Below are 23,870 nucleotides of genomic sequence, written 5' to 3' on the forward strand. Positions count from 1 at the left end.
ATGCAGTGGGCAGAAATTACTTGACAGGTCTCACGTTATTGTGCATGACTTAAAACAGTTTTTCTCAAACCACTTTGGTTAAAGCACATACAAATGCTCACACATATTCTACACATAGAGCATGCATGAGTGTCTGATGATAATGATGATTTAGTAGTTAGTTTTCTAAAAAAACAAGGATCTGTTCAATTGTAATATAATTCATTTATTGTTAAAGATTGAAGATATAACTTTAATAATAAATGTAAATCAAGTTTAGGTACAACATATATAATATGCGACGGGTATATGTAATATGGAATGGCAATCGGGGAGAGAACGCACACCCGCACAGCCCCCACGCTAACCCGGTGCGGACGAGCGCGGGTAACGTGCTGGCGTGCGGGGCGTCCCCCCGCCTCATATCTCGATTGCCATCTCAACCTGTCGCAGACTATACAATATAATAGTATGTATAATATTTGTAAAGGCGGCTAACCTTTTACTGTATTTTAGTGCAAACTGGCGCGACGACATCAGACTAAGTCTTTGTATAGTAATGATTAGATATATAAAATTACTCCGCATTCTCTTCATTTGCGTCACGATATAGCACAATACGGTAAACTATCCGCGGAATAAAGTTAATATAGCTCTTTCTTTGTTTGGCTCTATCATTTGTACGGGTACGTAACAGAGAGAGTGGTATATTAACTTATCCGTGTAGTAAAGTTATTATAGCGCTCTCTCTGTTCTTGTATGAGATTAGATAGAAAGAGCGCTATATTAACTTCATCCCGAGGATAGGGTACAGAGACATCGACATTAACAGCAGGTACAAAATTGTATTACCACATTGGTTTTTCACGTGCGCAATATGGTTCAAGCAAAAATAGTTCAACAAAAGAAAAAAAAAATATTATATTATTTAAATGTTAGTTATTTTCTTCTAACTTAGGTTATCAAAAGTCCGCTAATGTGAGTCCTTAAGATTTATCTTACGAAGGATAATTTCATCAAAATCATTTTTTTTATTCAGATACAAGTTAACCCTTGACTGCAGTTTCACCTGGTCGTAAGTGATGATGTAGTATAAGATGCAATCGGGCTAACCTGGAAGGGGTATGTCAGTTTTTTATTAAACCTATACCCCTTTGGTTTCTACACGGCATTGTACCGGAACGCTAAATCGCTTGGCGGCACGGCTATGCCGGTAGGGTGTAACTAGCCACGGCCGAAGCCTCCCACCCGACTAGACCAGAAATTTAGACATTATAAAATTCCAAACTCCTGCCAGGAATCGAACCCTGGACCTGTCATTAATAAGACCATAATGCTTACCACTGTGCCAGGGAGGTCGTCATACAATCATAAAACAAGGAAAATTTTAATTGCTTATAAATCAATCCTTGTACATTAAAAACCAATTTGGTACAGAAACAGAAAGAACACCACAAACAGTGTGAGTACGCCTAACTTGTCATCTCATGCTGGTTGTTCAACATTAATAAACAAATACAAACGACAATCTAGAACAATATTATGATCAAAACATTTTACATAACGCGATACATTTTAGCTGGTGAGATGAAATACGTTTCAAATACTATAATTTATTATAATATTATGGTTTTTTTTTACCAAATTAAAACTCACTGTTGTTTTTTGTTGTATGTAAAGTTGTTTAGTCGAAACGTATTCAAACAAAATAGTACAACACCGAGCGCCGCACGTAAAACATTAATTTTGAAGTATTTTTCACACCATGCGCGTGTGCTCAAGGTTTTTGAAGCCCCTAAGGCCGTTACACGACTATCAATTAATTTGTAATTTCACTACAACAGCCGTTACATCCTCACATCTATTTCAAATTAATTAATGCAGTATAAGATACACTTAGCCAAGAAAATTATGGTTTGAATTACTTTGGATATATATAAGTTAAATGTACGTTATTAAGATTATTATTTATTAAGTACTAGCTGATGCTCGCGACTTCGCCCGCGCGGAATTAGGTTTTTAAAAATCCCGTGGGAACTTGGCAATTTTTTTAATTTTTCTCTCCGTAAGAACCATCCTCGTACTTCAAGGAATATTATAAAAAAAGAATTAGCGAAATCGGTTAAGCTGTTCTCGAGATTTGCGATCAGCAACACTTTTAGCAATTCAATTTTATATATAGAAGATTACTATTATTTATTCTCTTATATCATAAAGCAATGGTTTGTTAGTAAGTAAGATTTATGACAGTTATGTCCATTACATGATAATTAAATCATTCTGCTTTACAAGTTTAATTGTGTTAGAATTAAATTTTAACATGTATTTTCTAATTTAATTTTATTATAATTTGCATTTCTACGACCTTTACAGGAAAATCGATAGTCGCGTAACATAAAGGCCACGCTAGCACGATGCATCTTGCGTCTACGACGAGCGGGGACAATAATAATAATACAGAAGTGTGGCATCTACAAACAGTGAATGACTAATATGAATTCGCGTTTCCTGCGTCTTTATTACTACTTATTAATTAAGTAGCCCGTTTAAAAGGAAACCGTTGACTGTTCCGCTAGCGTTGGTAACTAATGCTTCATTACCAGCTATGCAATAAGATTTATACTTTTTCGTGACTGGTTATTAATCAATAATATTTTATCCGGGTTCGTAATGGATTAAGATTTAAATTATGTCGTTTCGTAGTAACCAATTACAAAGAGACATTAATCTTATAATCCGTTACGAATAAAATATTCCTGATTAATAAGCAGTTACGAAAAGACGAAGTATAATTTCGTAGCTGGTTATGAAACATTGGTTACCAACGTAGACGGAACCGACGACGGCTTGACTGGACGTACTACAGCTACAAACACAGCACCCGCGGTCGCACTAGCGTGGCCCGCGCCTAAGATTGTATCGTGGGACATAAAGGACCTTATTAGTAGGGTCGAGTCGCAGCCGCCACGAAGGGCGCCGCTCACTGTTGGCCGCTATAGTCGCGGTGGCGGTCGCAGTCGCGCACGCCAGCGCGAGCGTTACGGCGACGTCCCTGCCGCTCATGGCGCTGCGAGCCTACGATACGCATATCGTAAAGGAAACTCCGTACGGTAACCAATTACCATGTTTATAAAATAATAAATTTTGACATAATAGAAAAGCTATTACAAATTTTGGGAAATAATTAGTAATTGATAAACTTTTTGAATTGACAAATAATTATTAAATCTCAGATCACACAGAATTTCTAAATTAGTTGTAACTTTAAAACAGAATCAAACTGTTTATGGTCCGTTCTAAAATCTGACGCTAACTGTTAAATGAAAAAAATTATAGAAGTTCATTAATACTATTCTAAATGTCGGTAAAGTTAACCACATGAAAAAATTACTCGAGCAAAATCGTAAACACAATCTATTTACAAGTGTCGCGTATACTACTTTATAATGCGTAAAAATGACTTCTCACGCGCCATTTTAACTTTGTGTCAAATTTCATGTCAAAAGTACGATTTTAGTGCTTATTTTAAAGGTGAACCGTACATTGACATGACAGTTGACCCATAGAGTTAAAATGGCGCGTGAAAAATAATTTTGTACGAACTACACACAAATCAAATATACTTCTTAGTTTCATTTTACATATCGAATTCAAGCTATTTTACGCTATAAAGATAGTAGTTTGATTCGCGAAAGTACAATTTTTTAATCAAAATATTATGTAGGCTGAAAACTGAAGTCTCATATTGTCATAAAATGTGTACCAAGATATTATACCTGTATTATTTAAAAATAAATGATTATTGACTTAAAAAAGCAACAAATTTTGTATGAAATATTACATACGGATTTATTATTTTTTTAGCAGAGAAAAAAATAACATTTAAAATATGAAATATCCAATAGAAAAGATTAAATACAACTTGTGTTTAAACTATATAATATGCAAATTATGTTGAGCTGATAATATGAACAATGTAAAAAAGTACATACCGCGTGGTCTGTGGTGGAAGTGTTGTCTGGCTTTTTCAAGGTCGCCGGCGAGGAAGTTTCCGTTGTTCCATTACCGGCTTTCTTCTTCACTAACTGTTCAGCAGATTTGATCTCGTCAAGAGTCACCCCTTGCGTGGACCGCCGCGTCTCACGAACACGTTTGGCGTGCGCTTTCCTTTGAGTTTCACTTTCTTCATCCCGGACCGGAGGTACAAATGACCTATAACCACCCTTTTGTGTTACCCAAAATACAAGTTTACAAAAACCAATCTAAACACAGAAAAGCCACATATGATTTCTTTTTCCACCAAAAACTACTGCAGAAAAACATGCATAACCAATAAATATTATATACATTCATGCTCTAAAAATCCGCAAATCAAGTGTCCGCCAATCACAGACGAAGCTCTAGCTCTAATAAAATCCACACACAGAACTTATTTCGATACGAGAATATGCAGGTCTTTTTCTGAAAATTTCGAAACAAACTATTTTATGACTCATTCCAAAACAATTATCATGGATATGGATGTCATGAACACCGCGATAAATAATTTGAATTAAGTATGTTATAGATATAGCGTATAACTGAGTAAGCTCATGTGGTAGTGGAGTGGTAAGGGAGGGTGACAATGGTCACAAGTTGACGAATCACTCAGCTCTCGCGTCACGTCCCGCACCGCTTCACTACTGCAGAAACCTACTTAGTTATGCGTTATGCCAGTAATTGCTGTCCGATTTAAGAAAATGCATTAAAGAAGCATAAAATAGTACGAAAAATATTTATTATTCTGTTTGAGTAAATACCTTGTTTAAAAAGAGAAATAATTGTTGTCGTTAAGCCACTTCGAATTAATATGGATGATGTGAAAACTTCAATCTCGTATCAAAATATAACGCGTAAAATTTCTCTCTTTAAGACTCCTCACGCGGAATTTTAACTTTTTGTGTCAAATTTCATATCAAAATTTTACATATGCCAGTGTCTAGAACGAATAACAGATCAAACTCCTTCATTGCTCGCGCTTCCCGCAATCTAAATCTAATTTATAACGAATCCAGCATAGATTTATTTTATGGCAATATGAATAGCGTACGCCAAAGTTTAATAAATTTGTTTACAAGCATAACGTAATTATATTTACTTATAGTTTGCTTTTCACTGTGTTCTTTTAATTTTAATTTTGTATCTACCTGTGAGAACCTATTATTAGCTTCTAGTTATTTAACTTTTAAGATTATAATATGTTAATTTAAGCGGTTTTAGTCCTTATTTTAAAGGTTAACCGTACTTTTGACATGACAGTTGACCCATAGAGTTTAAATGGCGCGTGAGGAGTCTTTTTTTACGGACTATAGACAACTATTTAAGCTAAAATATCGTTTGTACTTGAAGAAATTCTTGAATATGTTCCCAGGCGACAGTTTGGTGGGAGCAGTCGAGCTCGGTGTAGAATTGCTACTGTTCGACTCTACGCTCTCCGAGGAGCTGCCATGTACAATAACAACAATAACGATTTAAATGTCCTTACATAGCATTTAATTAAATAACTAAAGAGAATAGGGACGAAAAGCCTTAATATTATTGCACTTGAATATAATTAATATTTCTTATGAATAACCCTTTTTAAAACGCAAATACATTCTACGCAAATTCGTATACAGTTTAGAAAGGATTGAACAGTCTAAATATATAAAAGGAAAAGGTGACTGACTATCAATACACAGCTCAAACTACTGGACGGGTTGGGCTGAAATTTGGCATGCAGATAGCTAGATCAGTCAGTCAGTTAGTCAGCTTTCCTTTTATATATTTAGATAATAAAGAAATGTAAGTAAAATATTCAGCATACTACCTATAACCATATTATCCCAATATAAAATAAAAAGCTTGTAAGAACTAGACCGACCATACGAGCAAAATTATACAACTCGCATTCACAATCACTGACACAATCTAGCCCATCCTTACTAAATAGTAAATACCCGATGTAAATCAAATATATTGCACTACAAATACTAATGATTTATAGAACAGTAGATTTAAAACCCGACCAAATGCGAATCGGACTCGCGCACCGAAGGATCCGTGTATTTAGGTATATTATGCGACAGGTCGAGATGGCAATCGAGGTGGGGACACCCCGCACACCCAAACAGCCCCCGCCCCCCTCCCTTACACCCCGATTGACATCTTGACCTGTCACGTACTATATATCTTTCATTTTAAACGGCTTTTCTGTGTGATTTTCAATACAGCGGAACTAATTATCTCTCTATTCGTATTTTTCTTTCTTTCTAAGCAAAAGAAAAACCTAACAAAACAGTATATTTGACTTACATTTTACTCGTATTGACACATTATTTTTATTAATATATAAAATAGATATTGATTTTTATAAACATACCTCCTAATAGTCTGTGTAGTACTGGTTGGCGAGGCAGTGGCACTATTATTGGACGGAGCGTTCCATGTGTTTGCTTCCCTTTCTCTTCTATCGCTCGGGTTTATTCTACATAAATAACGAACAATGTTAAAAAAACACAACATAAGAATTAATTCATTATTATTCGAAATACACCGCATTCGTCAATACCTAATATCAAGTCAAAAAAGTCGCACTGATTAGTAAGTACACATATCCCCTTCCCGGTTAGTATATACAGTTATACTTGTCACTGTAAATCAAAGATATACATACCTGAAGTCGCTGTCCGTGTCAATTCTCTAATACTACACTAAACTTGCAGCGAGCAAGTGACTTGCCATATCTAAATTTTGCAACTTGCCAGGGAAGACTTAGCTGTTGATACAGCCTTAGCCTATTATATTTCTATGACTATTTATATCAAACCAGCACATAATACGAAATATTCTGCACCACTATTGAGTACCTACTACCACAGGAAGGGTCACTCTGAACAAAAAAATTTCGGATTGCAACTTGCTTTTTGCAACTTCATGTCCAGTGTCATACTAGTTTTGACAATTTCTTAGACCACAATTTTTGTTAGCCCTTTATTAGCCAGGAACTAATTTAGTTCAATGATTTACTATTAGTAACACAAAACGTATCTACTGACACCAATCACCATCATATTGACAAAACATTAGAGAAATGAAAGATTGTAATGAAAAGTTGGTTACAAACACTTTACTTAACGGGTTAAGATAATATGGCCACACATTCGTTTCTAATTTGATCAGACTACACCTGAAGTAATTAAACTTTTATGACTTTTTTGGAGAGTATAAATAGTTATTTATGCTGCAAGTGCGGCATGCTGAATATTATAGCCTAAGGCGAGGTTATTAAATAGCGCCTAGAGTGTAATTTTCAACACGCTGTATCTTACAACGTTAGAACAATGAAATTCGTATATTCGTAGAGTATCAAAAAGTGACCGACATTAAATTGGCCTGGTCTGTATTTTACTTCATTTAAACATTATATATTATTTTGCATGAAATTACTAAGTACCATGTATTAACAGTGATCTTGCAAATGAATATGATATGAAGGTAAAAGTTAAGCAAAATGACAAAGCCCAATCTTCGGCGAATTTTTGTCTTTGATTGCCATACATGGTAGTTCCTCCTAAGTTATCTTTATCTTGCATTAAGTGTTTTAACAGACGAGCGGCACTTTGTCGACAACAGCCGCCAATACGCGACGACGATACTTAAGTAAAAATATACCATCAGCTCGAAACTTCAGTCTAGTCATTTCGATCTTAAAGAGACATGGTTCCAGCGTAATAGCAATTTGCGCGACTTATACCTCTATTGTCGACAATGTACACAAGGCTGTAAGCCCACTTATCGTTGCAACTTTGTATATTGTTTCGGAGCCAACAGGTGCAATAGATCGTAAGAGCAAAACAGAAACCAATGTGGACCCTGAACGCCGCAGCACCTGGTCTGAACATCCTCATTAGTACTCTCAGTTGCATTGTTAGTAGCCTCCAGACTTTTTTTCCTTAGCTCGATTGAAGCCAACGTGGACTGCGGCAGCGGCGGTATAGACGGGCACGAGGTCGCCTTTATACGCGCTGTCACGTCGCGATATCGTTGATAGAAACTGTTTACACAACACACAAGCATGCCACATAATGTATAACGCGTTCAAACTAAGAATATGACGACCAATGACCTCTATCTGTCAATTGTCACTTGATTGTCAATTATGTTTACAATGAAAATAGAATCTATCTTAAGCATATTATACAGTGGAAGATTATGTAAATGATAATAAAAAGGGTGCATTTAACTCTCAGCTCGCTCTAGCAAACCATTATCATGATCAACCCATCGCCGGCTCACTATTGAGCAGGGGTCTCCCCTCAGTATAAGAAGGACCCTTCTAAATTCAGCGATGCGCGCGACTGCAATTACATATACATAGCATAATTATAAATAAATAAAAATTGTAGACTGAATATTTGAAAAGAGCAACCATCGAATTTTTTACTGGTTCTTCTGAGTATGGCATTCTGAACCAGGGGTAGATTCTCTTGTAGATTATTTTGACGATTCAAAAGCACTTGTAAAAGTTTATTCGAACCATCTATTTCTATAAAAATATTATTTTACATATATGTGACAATATGTCGGGAAGTCCGGCCTATTCTTAGTTTGAACGCATCATCAGAGACAGATTGCAGAGTTTGGATGGCGTGACGGGTTGACCTACTAAATGAAATAAACGTGAGCGTGTATATGAACAACTACTACTTTACATTATGTCGCGAAATTGTTATGAATATAACTGAAAACAAGCGGTTGGGTACATGAATTGCCTTCTTATCACAAAAGTTTTTGAAAACACGAAAAGTTAACTTCCAAGATGTTTGAGCTTTATATTTTACACAAAGGGATTTGTACTAAATAAATACAACAAATCGTGTATTTGACCAATTTCTTTTCAGAATATATTGTTATAGCTAAACAATATATCTAAGAGTAAATCGTATATTAATAATTATACTTGGAAACATTTAGTAAACACGTCATCCCGCCAAACGATCCTTGGCGCCTAAGCAACATATATTGAACATCATAGTGTAACCACAAATCTAATCCAAATGTACATAAGTACATTTCTCTCATCAGTAAATCCGTCTTGAAATGCATTGTGTATGTTATCTAACACTTCAACTTCTTGGACAACTTTTTATTTGGCGACCATTTGATAAAGTTTCTAATGACTTATAAAATGGTTGAGAAGTCGACAAACTGAAATTAAAATGTTGTGTATTTACTATACACAAAAGTAATTTTTGCAGTTAGCACATTGTTATTCCTTTTACGCCTAAGCTTCCACAGAGAATTATGTGAATAAATAATAATTAATTTTATTTTCCGATTGTATCATTTGAATAGTGGTAGCACTCATTTAAACAACATAAAACACCTTACTGATTCAGAAATAATTATAAAAAATATAAAACGAAAGCGAAGTATTGCTTGCACTAAACAAATGAGATGCGATATGATTTTGATGTAAATGATGTTTAGTACATCTGGTAATAGCATGCCAAGACTGTAAACCCGTTAGAGCTTATTGTATAGAAACTTACGTTTTATCATTTTCAAAACTGTGCGTTCTCCTGAGGATTGTATCACTGTCTACATTGTTGTTAGCTGGCTTGTTCTCATCTGCAATACAGTTTGCAGAGATTAAGGCGCAAGTTTAAATTCTCAACACATACGTTACTAAGATCATTCAAATAGGCCCGCCACGGCTTGTAAATGGCGAATACATTTAATAAGTTATATGTTCAGAATAAGTATTTTTTAATGTATTAGGGTAAGTAGCCGTAAGTTAACCTAATAAATAAAAACACTGAGCTGTAAAAAAAACCGTGGAGCTGATATGGTAAGAATTCCTTCGGATCTCTGATATCAATTTATGTATGTGCAATCCTCACGCATAGAACGACTACAACACACTAGATTATCGGAAAATATGGATTTGAGCAACCGTCGTTCTACGCATTATATTCTGTGAAGACCTTATTTGAATTTTTAGTACTGACCAAAAAATAGTGCCTTAACGCAGTAAGGAACATTCACGTCATTCAACATATTTTTCGAATCTAATGTCTTTAGTTTCAAACTCGATATAATTAATTATTATATAACTGTTTTTGACGTACATTTTTTTATCATATCCGCCAATTGATTTGCCATATGGGCAGAAATTCGGGAAATCCTGCAGATCCCACGGGATTGTCCACGCTGATGGAGTCGCGGGCATCAGCTAGTGTAAGATATATCTACCTATTTGGTAGTATGAACTGTAGCGCGACGGTGGTGGAAGTGTCTATGCTAGGCTATGTCCTTTCCCGGAAAATGAGAAAACAACACGAGTCCTCTACTATCGCCCAGCGGTATGTTCATGTGAAACAAACTGGACATAGATTGCTCAGCTCAAAAAAGAATACTAACGGCCGCTGTCCTGCTGCCTACTACGGAACGACGCCGATCGGCGCCACGAGGGTGCTTCGTCCATAGCGGCGTTGTCCGTGACAGGCTCTGTAGAGTCGGGCGACGGCGCGCGGTTTTTCGGCGGCTTTCCGTCAGAGATCTTAAGAATTATCTCTGGCGCTGGGGGCGGCTTATCTGAATAAATGAACTCAAATCAGAGTATTTACTTTTCGACAGCGGGACCGGTACTGTACTCATAGTTCGTTTAACCCACTGTTCAACGATCCCTTTAAATTTGTTTCTCAATAACATAATATCTCTTTCAGGGATAAAATAATGGGTCGAGGAAATTCTTAGAAGAACGAAAGTGACCGACATAGCTGAAAGGATTAGCAAGTTGAAGTGGCAGTGGGTCATATCCATCGCAGACCCAACGGCCGATGGAGCAGAAATGTTCTGGAGTGGTAACCGCGTACCAGTAAGACAGTGTAGACGACCTTCAGCCCGCAGGATCGATTACTTGAAGAAGGTGGCGGGAAGCAGGTGGATGAGGAAGGCGGAGGGCCGTGTTTGGCAGCACGCTCTTGAAAAGGCCCTTGTCCAGCAGTGGACACATACTAGCTGATGGATCGACTGTACTCTCAAAGTAATGTCATCATCATCATCATCATCATCATCAACCAATAGACGTCCACTGCTGGACATAGGTCTCTTGTAGGGACTTCCACACGCCACGGTCTGGTGTCGCCTGGATCCAGCGGCTCCCTGCGACTCGTCTGATGTCGTCCGTGTGTCCACCTAGTGGGGGGTCTTCCAACGTAATGTCATACTAACCATTAATAACACTATCAGTTTTTCCAGTAATCTCAAGCTCAACTCTCTTCATATCATGTCTCGGCGGACTCCTCTTGCGCTTGTTATTATTGTTGTTATTATTGTTTATACGACGCGGCGCTTTCATAGAAGCCTCTGCCAACCATGTGGATATCGAGGGATCCGCGAGATCCAAACAAGTCTGACCCTGCAAAATCATATTATTTAAAATAAATTGCATTCATGTATATTGTTCTATATCTCATATTATTTTTCAAACTCAAAATTATTTTAATTAATGGTGCTGCCACCCTGCTGTTCAAAAATGTTTACAAACATTTTCAACTGTTAGGAATTATTACATTATGTTAGGAATTATTAGATGTTTTGAGTGCTGCTACACTGATGAAAAATGTTTATTAAAATAGAACGGACCCCGCACTCTCCGCACACCCTTTTGTCGCCTGAATACAATATGTTTACAAACATATGATAACAAATGTTTTATTTGTTACAACTTGTTAACTAACAATTTTGTTGAGAAATGTTTACTAACATGAAAAAGTTTTCTAACATTGTGATCAAATAAATGTTGGTAAGAAAATGTTTACTAATGTTTGTAAACATTTTTGAACAGCAGTGTGGCAGCACCATAAGAATGTGACAAGAAGGACCTAGAACACTTCTTAAAACCGAGAAAATAGCTCCTACTTGATGTACAATAACCAATATCCACGCGGATCAGTTGCGGGCCGAAGCTTCTCAGCAAATTAATAGAAAGTATCTCACAGAGTAATTTTTCAGATTGGGATCTGCACCGTGTTTTAACAACAACGCAGCGGCTTCCTGTTGACCCCAAAGTGCAGCTGCGTGAAGAGGTGTCCAGTCTTCATAATCTACACAGTCGGGCTCCACATTGCATTCTTCTAGAAGGATTTGTGCTACCTGAACAGAAATGGGTACACGACTCGTTTTTAGGGTCCATAGTAAAACAATCAAACCTTGTACCATCGTCCTATCCATATAAAACGTTAAGAAAAATGGCCTAGTATGACGACAAAAAATAGAAGCGACCATTGATAAATACTATGTAAACCTTAAAGATATTGTAATACTAGCTGCTCTGGCGAATTTCGTTCCACCTAACAGTCGATTCAAATTTTTTAACTTTTTCTCTCCGTAAGAACCATTCTCGTACTTCAAGGAATATTATAAAAAAAGAATTAGCGAAATCGGTTCAGCTGTTCTCGAGATTTGCGATGAGCAACACATTTAGTGATTCATTTTTATATTATAGAGATAATGTGGCTAATTCCTTTGTACACAATCTCTAAACTAAACTAAAATATCACGTCTAAATCTATTGCTATCCCTTTCATAATGTTGCTTGCGGAAAAGGAAAGCACTAGATTTAGACCTGTTAATTTAGTTTAGTTTAGAGATTGTGTACTAGAGAATCGGCCCCATTAATAAAATATTATAGAAATATTTGATTAAAAGTATTCATTTTTATTTTTATAGTGCTGCGATAGCGTAGTTGGTTTAGACTTCGGTCTTCTATTTGGAGGAATCTCGGACACGCACCTCTAACTTTTCGAGTTCTTTGCGTTTTAAACAATAAAATATCACTTGCTTTAACAATGAAGGAAAACGTCGTGAGGAAACTTACATGCCTGAGAGTTCTTCATAATGTTAAAGACGTGTGAAGTCTGCCAATCTGCACATGGCCAGCTCTTAGCAGATAGAGCCAAACTCTTCTCATTCTGAGAGGAGACCTGTGCTCAGTAGCGAGCCGGCGATGGGTTGATGATGACGATGATGATTTTTTTAATTTTATTATATTAAAACTGGAACCAAAGCATTGCTAAATATTTATCCGACTTATTTGACGGTAAGAAGCTAAGGAAAAATTTATGAACGCATTGTGTTAATAACTACATCAGATTAGTACCATTTGGAGCGTTTCCACAAAGTACATTTAGTAATAACGCTAAAATCAGTACTAACATCTAAATAACCCTTGGCTGCTGCAACATGCAACGGAGTCCCACCCGTCTTCGGATCCCTCACTTCAGAATAACCGTTCGCCGCCCAGTTCCTGGCATCGCGAAGTAAAACATTGACTTCCGCACATCGTGATTTCTCGCAGTCAATACCTGCAACAGTTAACAACGTTTTGTAGAGTACTAAAGACTTGTGCCCATGCCAGTCCATACAATATTCGTTGGCAAATTACGTACGTACATACGTGTATGTACGATTTGTACAAGAAGATGTACACTGTCATGTCAAACTACAGAGCATTTGAGGGGCGCCATTGTTGTAAAGCGACTCCTACGCGTGTTTCACAGTATGAACACCTTCACACAGTTCCTTGAATTACAACTTCTCAAAGATTTCCATACTGCATAACAATCGTTTTATGTGAGTCTACAAAACAATGTTAAATAGATAAGTAAGAATTGTGACTTATGCAGAGTTATGACCCTTAATTTTATTAATACTGATACAAGTTATAGCTGATGGTAAGTGATGTTGCAGTCTAAGATAGAAGCAGGGTAACTTGGAAGGGGTATGGCAGTTTCATTAAACCCATACCCCTGATCGGTTTCTACACGACATCGAACCGGAACACGAAATCGCTTAGCGGCACGACCTTGCCAGTAGAGTGGTAACTAGCCACGACAGAAGCCTCAAACCAGAAAAAAACATACGACAAAACAACAATTTAAAAAATTATACTTTTAACAGAAATGGTGATGTAATTTCCATAAAAGTCAAAAGATCTATGTCACACACAAGCACAGACCGCAAGCTGCGTTCGTCTTTAATACAGGGGCTTGCGGGTCGCGGTCTATGGAAGTGGGAGGTGCCAGCATCGGCAAACCTGCGAGCGGGTTATACCTGCTTCTAGCAGATCTAACAATGGCAACACCATGCTACCATCGGCGTAACCATCGGCAAACTTTTTGCGTCCGAGAAGTAGGTACGTCTTAATTTGAAGATGCATATATCAAACCTTTTTCATGAATAATTCTTGACAAAAAGTCCTTCATTTTTTCATCGGCAATATCTACAGGCAGTTCTCCATCATAGTTCACAGCGGCCACGTCTGCGCCATTTTCAAGAAGGTACCTATAAAATAATTGTACTTATTTAAAAAATTATAAGTAGTAGGTACTTCATAGTCATGAAGCAAAATAAATTTATATTATATTACTCCAAATAAGAAGGCAGTCTATAAAATTTCACGAATCAGAGCAATCATATTAATTAATCAATGAGGTAATTATGTGTATATGCATATACATAATGTGTATATGACAATCATACCAAAAATATTTTACGTAAATTTGGTTGCCAAGACTCACAAGTTCATAATGCTTTCACTGTTAAAAAGTTATGTAATCTCTAGTAGAGCCCCGTTCTTTAGTCTGGCTCAACTTGGCGGAGGCACAGCCTTACCCCCTGATATAGAAGATTGCATGCGCCTTAAGTATTTTGCTTTTGCCCAGCACTTTACCCACGTGATATAGTTATATCTCAATATATATAAAAATGAATCGCTGAATGTGTTGCTGATCGCAAATCTCGAGAACAGCTGAACCGATTTCGCAAAATCTTTTTCATAATATTCCTTGGAGTACGGGGATGGTTCTTACGGAGAGAAAATTAAAAAAAATCCTGAAAAGGAATCGACTGTTAGGCGGTACAAAGTTCGCCGGGGCAGCTAGTCTTCTATAATATAAAAATGAATCACTAAATGTGTTGGTCATCGCAGATCTTGAGAACAGCTGCACTGATTTCGCTAATTCTTTTTTTATAATATTCCTTGAAGTACGAGGATGGTTCTTACGCAGAGAAAATTTTTAAAAATTTGATTAGATTGTTAGGCGGAACGAAGTTCGCCAGGGCAGCTAGTATTTTATAATTATCATAGAACTCGGGGATAACGTAGCCTTCTATCAGTGAAAGAATTATAAGAAGCAGATCGTTACTTCCGGAGATTATCACTATACAAACTAACAATATAGACAAAGACTTCTCTACATTTGAAATAAAAACGATGTGTTTATTTCATTATGAGTATTGTTATAATGTCATTGCAGTGAGAACAATAATAATTAACAAAATACAATGAATACATTGAACACAGGATCTCCCTAACATTACGAGGTCACATGACTCAGTCCTTGTTTACGTTAAAACATTATCAACCATCATCTACTGAAAGCTACGTCAAAATCCATGTCAATATTTTTTAGGGTTCCGTACCCGAACGGAACCCTGTCCGTCCATCTGTTCATTCGTCTGCATGTTTGTCTGCAGGCTGGTACTTAGCCTGGGCACTGCCAAGCGCCTCAATATGCAATATTTAGAATTCGGGATCCATAGTAGTAGAAAATTGGTGCTAAACATCGACATATAAATGACAAGATATGCCCAAGCGAACAAATTTTCACGGTTTTGGAACCAAATAAATCAGCGCCACCTCTTAGATACTAATGAACGACCTGTTTGAAATTCAGACGTCACTGAGGTTGCGTTGGTTCTAAATAAACATTTTAGGACCAATGAGTCGGTGCCATTTCGCTTGTTCAATGGCCCTGTCCTTTCGAAGTAATATATAAGTCAATGGTGCTAAATTATTCTATCGGCAGCACAAAAGAATGATTTTGGTGTATCGATTAATCGATAGTCGTCTTCTTTTTGCAGACAAGCAGTAAGGCCTTCAAGTCAAATTCTCGAAGAAGGAAGGAAGGAAGGAAATAGGAAGAGCCTACCTACCTAGCTATACTGAGAAATCCACACGATGCAGTGGCATGTAATGGGGTCCAGCCTTCGTTGTCTCCTTTGTTTACATCAGCCCCGTGTTCTACCAAAAACTCGACCATCTCCAGGTTATCGTCGATGCAGGCCTGAAAACAAGGAAGACATTTTATTATTAACTAGCTAACGATTTTGCTAACGTGAGTTTGCACCAAGAAACATAAAACATGTGATTTTTTGACAGTTCGTCTTATCTGACGAATCTCATAACTTGTTTTGTTGAATTTATGTTCATATTGCAGAAAATCATATTCATATTGCAGAAAATCAGGTAAATTCTTTGGCAGGTGTTTGAAAACTGTTTAGCGATTTTTTGACAAAGCAAATAAATAGAACGTAAATCAAACTTTTAATCATGATTCCGTACTTCATTTTCTAGGTACATATATTCAGAGGTTGCTGCATCCATTGGATTAATTAGAAAAACATTTGTAGCAAAGATACGCGGTTATGTATTTCAATGGTACATAAAGTGCAATGTGCATAGTACGGAACCACTACAGGGTCAGTGCCACAGTCGCTGGCGCGTATCAACAAGAGGCAGCCACTAGTTAATGCAATATTTCATATCGCCACGCATAGCGGAACATCGTTATTACTGTCCGTTCCAACATAATTACATAAGCATAAACCTCCATACCACTAATCCTAAAACCATAATGCTCGCTCTTCATGTATCTAGGTAACTAACAGAGACTTACTATTTTCGTTCCTAATAATACAAATGCAATAATATGTATATTGTGCGTGTTACTATTCGCGTACTTATTTGCTTCGTTTGAGTGTGTGTGTGTGCGTGTGTGCGTGCGTGCGAGCGTGTGTTTGTTACTCTTTTACGCAAGAACTACTGAACGGTTTTGGCTGACACCGTGGATGGGGATAGTATCGTGTGATTTAGTCCTAAGGCAAGTTTTCCTTCATCTAAACTAATAAATAAAATTGAAGTGTCTGTCTGTAATCAAAAATAAAATTATCACTCGCGGGCAACGATCTCTATGTACTACTATTTCAATGTTCGCGGACATAAAGTCAGCTGTCAAATTCTTAGTCCACCAATATCTTTGGGTCATCCAAGACAAGAAACTCATGTCATTTTTCAGAGACTAGCAGTGCGACATCGCTTCGAATAGCAGAACCTTCGTAAAGATACACAGCTGTTATATTTACGACAATATTTCTAAATAGTAGCTACTCTATCAATGAATTGGCATCAGCCCAAATGTTACAGATGTTCATGATCTGTCTGTCTTTTCTCACTTTGACGTGGATACGAGACATATAGGACAAATATAGGAAATTGTAAGGTCATTTTTAGATCGAATCATAAGTGTTACTCAACAAAGACCAAAGCTAGTGACCGGTCGGTATAAGGTGCAAGCCACACCTGCAGAGCGGAGTGGATGTGAGTCTTGAGTTTGATAACATTAATATAGCGGCGCGGCGGCATCTCTGGCGGGACATGTAGGGCAGCAAAGCCAAGCGAAGGAAGGCCACAAGTGGTATAGTCACCGGTAAGCACCGCAATGCCGCTCGCCTTTGCTGCTAAATAACAGAACTCAGAAAAGACGCTGAGTCTCGGCTACACTCTACTCTGGAGATGTGAGTTGCATCTTTGTCTTGAATTCGACGGTTTAAATCATTTGCATTGCATACAATATAGGGTTAGTGCCTATGTCAAAATTAAATTATTTTTAAATTAATTATTAAATAAAGACTATTTTAAAATACGTAAAATCGACGGCCTCTATTAATTTCTAAGTTTAGATACCATTTTAAATTATCGATTAAACTAAAAAAGCACGGCAGATGTTTATGTTATCGCATCTTGGCCACAAAACTATATTTCATACAAGCTCGCAAACTAAGCGTGCGTTTTGACGTTTAATAAAAAGTTGCTAATTTGACTACTTGGCATTATCCCTATTAGTAACTAACGGGTACCTGGCGTGTGCTGCTACGCTTAGAAAACTTTAAAACCATCTTCTTATTATTGCCTTTCTACTGAAACCGGTTTGGGGCACATCGGTTGGATGGTTTCAAAGTCTTAACGGACACAGATAGAAATATTTTTGTGTTTTTATACATATTAAGAAGGGCAGCGTTCGGGAAGCATGGAGGTGTCTTCTCATCCAAAATTCTTGAGAGACCTATGTCTAGCAGTGGACGTCTATCGATTTGATGATGATGATGGTTTTAAGAAGATAAGTATAAGTCCCGCAAATTACGAATGCGCGTGGCCGCCATTTTAGTGACGTCAGCACTAGACTGATGGTATATCTTACATAAATATACGTCAAATGGTTCCAGCGCAATAGCAATTTGCGGGACTTATAATAACCATTATATTAACTCTGTTTTTTATTTCACTAAGAGAGAATTTTAAGATCTTAGTGACTTAAAATTTGCTAAGTATCGCATAGCATTCATCTAAATATATATAAAAGGACAAAAGTGACTGACTGACTGACTGACAGATCTATCAACGCACATCTGAAACTACTGGAATGATTGGGCTGAAATTTGGCATGCAGATAGCTATTATGACGTAGGCATTCGCTAAAGGGTTTTTGAAAATTCAACCCCTAAGGGAGTAAAGTAGGGGATTGAAATTTATGTAGTCCACGCGGACGAAGTCGCGAGCATAGGCTAGTTATTATACATACAATCGCAAAGCATTTTATAAAATCGTTTAATCATAAATCAAAATTTTAACCACCACTTTTTCTGCTTTAGGTACTGTTTTGAAAACAAAATAGAGCCACATCAATGCAACATCCTTGACCGAGCATGGGCCGGTACAGGTGTGCTTGCCAGCGAACTGACAAAAGTCTTGTCTAAGAAAGAGACTCTGGCGCGCTGATCATGAATTATTATTAAGTATATACCGGCCTGCTCGCAGCGTAAAATCAATCCAGCTTACATCATTATCATCATCATGATCAACTAACTACCGGCTCACTACTAAGGACATGTCTCCTCCCAGAATGAGAAATGTTTGGCCATAGTATATCACAGTGGCCAACATTATGGAGAACATTATGCAGAACTCTCAGGCATGCAGGTCTCTTCACGATATTTTCCTTCACCCTTAAAGAAAGTGATACATATTTAATACATACGGAGAGAAAATTTTAATAAATTGCCTGAAAAAGTCTAAAACAACACTTTTCTATATTCCCATACAAAAGATTTGTAATAATATTTGAACTTTAATACCGTACCATAACGTTTAAGTGTTAGTGGAGGGGTTCCGGAAAGGCAAAACAATTGAGTGACGTGTTAGGCGGTACGAAGTTCGCCGGGTCAGCTAGTAAATTTTAAAATTCGCTTCGCAAGCAAACAAATACTGTAATTATTAATATTTATTCGTACCAGCAAACCGGTATTAATATCAGTGACTCTTTAGGAAAGAAGAGTTACCTCTTATTTAGGTCAAGAACAACACATTATAAAATTATAGAAACTGTTTTATTCGAGCAATACGTAGAATAGAAATGTGCAGTCCGAGGTAATAGACTCTACGTAAACGTTTCGGTGGCTAGAAAACAGTCAATAGGACCAGGAACTTAATATTAAACATTACGTATTTTCAATAAGTAGGTACAATTAGATAAAAGATGATTCCCGCGACTATATCTGCGTGGGTTCAGGTTATTTCATAAGCCTGTGAAGCTCTACGATTTTTCGGGATAAAAAGTAGCTATATCTGTTTCCAGGATGCAAACTGTAGCAAATAAATAATTCCCACTAATTCGTACGGTTTTTTAAAACTCCTTGATTTTCCGGGATATAAAGTAGCCTATATCCGTCCCGAGAATGCAAGCTATTTCTGTACTTTCGTCAAAATCGGTTAAACAGATAGGCCGTGAAAAACTAGCAGACAGACGGATACACTTTTTTTTCAAACCTAAATCACGTGGTTGAAGCCACGGGCATCATCTATTTGATACAGAGATAGATTGCATCCCGTTTATAAATATAATCTCCTTTTTATCCCTGAAAACCGAAGAGTTTCCTTGGCAATTTTAAAAACCTAAATCCATGCAGACGAGGTCGTGGACATCATCTATAGTTAGCTATACAGTAGGGATAGAGCCAAAAAGCAATAAAGTAACAATATTTTGTATTTAGTCCCTAAAAAAGGGTAAGTCATACGCCGTTTTAGCTCTATGTGTTACATAGAGATGGTAATCATTCATCTAAGATGTGTTAACTGTCATGTCAAAAATACGATTCACCTTTATAATAAGGACAAAAATCATACTTTTGACATGAAATTTGACACAAAAAGTTAAAATGGTGCATAAGAACTTAAAATGTACGTCTATGTTAAGATTTATGAGTGACAGAGACTCGCGAAAAAAAATATAATTCCACATAAAAAGTTAACTATTAAAGAACAATAATTATTTTAATTTAAATCTGGGAAACATTGTGTAAATATTTTGCTAGTTAAGTAATGCATCGACCACTATTGGTAATAACAGTGACATCACGTCCTTAGCGATCCGAACTGAGTATTTTCATTAATATTAAAATCATATTGGCAAACACCGGACTGCACAAAGCTTACTGTATTTTTTACCCATAAAGGAACGGAGATGGTACCTATAATATTCGTTTAAACTATCGTGAGTGATTACAATTACACATGTATGACAAAACGCCGACGAAAAACTCACGTATTTCGTCGGCGTTAGCCCAACTAGTTTCGAACCCATCCGGGGTCCTCTTTCACAGGGACTCAGTTCGCGCACGCGTCGCGGTTGAGACTCTAGTAGGGATAACGTCGACGAAATACGTGATTAAAGCCGTTTAGTCATACATGTATAATTTAATCACTCAGCTTATGTGTTACATTTGTTTGTGTTTGTACGGTTTTAGGGTTCCGTATCTCCAGAGAAAAAAACGAACCCTTATAAGATCACTTCGTTGTCTGTCTGTTTGTCTGTCGTATCTGTCATAATCCGTCAAGGTAATTAAAACCTATAGAGTACTTGACCTAGCTTCATAAAATTTGGTAGGTAGCAATGTCTTAGTTGCACAAGTAAAGGGAAAATCCAAAAAAAGGTAAAGTGGTTAGGTACGTCACAAAAAAAATAGTGTTATTTCTTAAACGATGGTATGCAACCCTTTTTGTACAAGTCCGACCCCCCACTTGATCGGTTTTTGTTACCAATTTCGGATTTCCTGAAACCTACTGGGCCGTTTTTTTTGCAGTTTTTTTCATTAAGTCATATAGGTACGCATCACTTCCGATAGGTGAAACCAGAAGTGTGGTACCAGAAGTGAAAACATATGTCTACGTTTTATGGCTATAAGCTACAATCATATTTTTAGCTTTTTACTATGTTACCTGCCACTGGGACAATTTTGATACGGTATTTTACCTTACACAGGTATCGTCTCTATGGGTGGTCGCTGGACTTCGTAGTGTTTTTATGTTTTTATTTTCTTTTACATGTTTGTTTTTGGATGTACTTTTACTGAACATATCCTCATGGAACTTTGCATAAGGATTTACTTAGTTACCATGTAAATATAATATGTACATATATATTATATATTATATAAGGTTAAGGTACTTTTTTTTAAGACGCTTTAGCTCATGGCAACTGAGTGACGGACTTACCATCCGTCAGTTAGCTCCGTGCAGTGCATGCCGTCCACAATTAACACTAAAATAAAACACCATAGCGTGTGCAGCCTATGACGTAACTAATATCAACTGATCTCTCGCTTTCATGACCTCGAAAAAATCCTCGCCCTATTCTAAATTTACGTGGCGCTCGCTGTCATTCAGCAATACATCAATTCAACACCAAATATTTAGGTCGGTCACTGGTCAAATTTTGTTGAAAATCGAGTTTATCCCAGGCATTAGGTCAATAATTTGTACGCGTACATTTACGGTCATCCAGCACTGCGAAGTAAATTCGGGAGGTTTTTTCATTATGTTCCTGAATCGCGCGGCGAATAAAATTCATCGTGATTTTGGTCAGTTTCTACCAGAAATAAATATTGTTTCTACCAAATCCAAAATGCATAAAACAATCGCGCAAATCACGCCGCAGCACGGTGGTTTCTGCATCAAAACAGATACAAGCTGTGCGGGCTTACCCTTATAGTTGGCCTCTTACTGAATTTTGGGTCGCAGTAGTTAAATTAATATCGGCGTTGATGAGGAAATGCTGGAGAATACGAAACCAAAATAAAATCAGTTTTCATCAATTTATGAATAAGTAAATTTTAATAATAATTAATTAGGCTTGTTCATTTCATTTTCATTTATTAAGTAGCTTAAAACTTACTTTGATTATGCCTATGTACCTACTTATTTGATGGTATATAAAAAGGTAGTCAAAGCAGTAGTAACTGTAACAACGAAACATAATTTACGAAATTAGAAGTTCACGAAGTCATCGACCCAATTTCCCGGACTATCTAATGAGAGGAGGAGGAGTATCGCGGACTATAAATACTGATATAAAACAACGCGCGGCATACAGCGAAGACAAAACGCATCCGTGATCAAACGCTGCCAAAATAATAATTCAAAATGTGATCGCAAAAGTTATAATAGTACCAAATTATTAATCATTTATGAAATAAGTTAAACGCTATCGTGCCCATTATATAATATACTTAATATTTATTTTGCTCAGTATTGAAGAATTATTTTTTTATAGTGAAACACTTTACAATATTAAGGTAGATAAGTATATTATTTTAAACAAATAAGAAATTCAGTATTTTGTAAGGTAGGTTGGTAGTACTGGCAAATCTTATTTTAAAAATTTTTGACGGGAAAGCAACGAAATGAAATCCCAAACACAAAATATTGCAGTGACAAATGGCAGAAATGGTAGACTAGCGCCAGACAATTTTGTTTACACTTCGATAAAGAGCTGACAACGTGCTTGCCCCAAAAAAAACACCAAGATATTAATACAATCAATTACTTACTTATTGATTGACAAATCTGTTTATTTTGGTCTCGTATGTTTTCTATTTTAAATCATTTGGTTACCGTGTTTCGAGTATAATATCTGGTATTAGTTATTCCGAATCTATAAAATTTTACTACTTACTTTGTCTTATGTAAATATAAACGCCTTAAAAATTTAAATGAGCATAGTATGTGACGCCCCGGTGGAGACGCCCCGCCTCATACCCTGATTGCCATCTCGACCTCTCGCACACTATAGATACTTAAGTGCTCGAGCGCTTCCGATTGCGAGCCATACAAACGAAGTTTAAAAATTTAGAGGGATTTACCTCAAATTTTTTTAAAGATACGTTGTAATTATATTTAATACATGTTTATGTTCTTAATTGGAAATTCTGTATTATCGATTCGGTCTGCGTCATACAAAAGGCAAACTAATCTCAGGCAGAGTGAACTATTCACTGTATAAATAGGGCACACACGGTGTTCCAGATGCGGTCACCAGTTTCCAGCTCGATGGAAATATGAAAATATGTAGATATCAATTACAGTGGATTTCATTTATTACGACCTTGGTTGAAGCGACCATTGACCTATAGCGACGTTAAATCTAAGTCCCTTGAATTTAAAGCATACTTTAGTACAAAATTCATGTGGCTGTAGCGACTTTCGATGTAACGCCGAGTTCGAGTGTAGCTCTCTTTAGTGAATCATTTGTAACAAATTCCTAAAAATCCCATGCAGATATTGCGACCGGAGTCAGCCGCCAAAGACACAAAGATTTTTTTCCACAAACATTTCTTATCTTTTGTTTACATCCGCACAGATGGTCAGCAAGTGTGGAGACCTTAACCTTTTGTTTATAAATAAATATCAG

General features: G+C 36.8%; 1 protein-coding gene and 1 long non-coding RNA gene across 10 annotated transcripts in view; one reads left to right on the forward strand and one right to left on the reverse strand.

Annotated features, from left to right (window-relative positions):
- Mbs (Myosin binding subunit) overlaps positions 1-23,870 on the reverse strand; it is a 51,074-nt gene that overhangs the window by 19,310 nt on the left and 7,894 nt on the right. For 5 of the 9 annotated variants that reach the window (XM_069508776.1, XM_069508773.1, XM_069508774.1 and 2 more), the window contains exons 2-13: positions 16,003-16,133; positions 14,234-14,349; positions 13,222-13,370; positions 12,004-12,159; positions 11,236-11,422; positions 10,423-10,596; positions 9,552-9,630; positions 7,889-8,053; positions 6,380-6,484; positions 5,362-5,460; positions 3,972-4,191; positions 2,917-3,054 (exon numbers count right to left, since the gene is read on the reverse strand). In XM_069508776.1, coding sequence (XP_069364877.1) covers positions 2,917-3,054; positions 3,972-4,191; positions 5,362-5,460; positions 6,380-6,484; positions 7,889-8,053; positions 9,552-9,630; positions 10,423-10,596; positions 11,236-11,422; positions 12,004-12,159; positions 13,222-13,370; positions 14,234-14,349; positions 16,003-16,133 — 1,719 coding nt within the window. The remainder of the gene's footprint in view (positions 1-2,916; positions 3,055-3,971; positions 4,192-5,361; positions 5,461-6,379; positions 6,485-7,888; positions 8,054-9,551; positions 9,631-10,422; positions 10,597-11,235; positions 11,423-12,003; positions 12,160-13,221; positions 13,371-14,233; positions 14,350-16,002; positions 16,134-23,870) is intronic. The other 4 variants (XM_069508779.1, XM_069508777.1, XM_069508778.1 and 1 more) reach the window with 4 other exon arrangements.
- On the forward strand, positions 10,912-16,029 carry LOC138404530 (uncharacterized). Its single transcript, XR_011238444.1, has 3 exons — positions 10,912-11,047; positions 12,019-12,173; positions 15,931-16,029. It is a non-coding gene; the product is annotated as an uncharacterized lncRNA (long non-coding RNA).

Source organism: Maniola hyperantus, chromosome Z (assembly GCF_902806685.2).
Source record: "Maniola hyperantus chromosome Z, iAphHyp1.2, whole genome shotgun sequence".
NCBI lineage: Eukaryota > Metazoa > Arthropoda > Insecta > Lepidoptera > Nymphalidae > Maniola > Maniola hyperantus.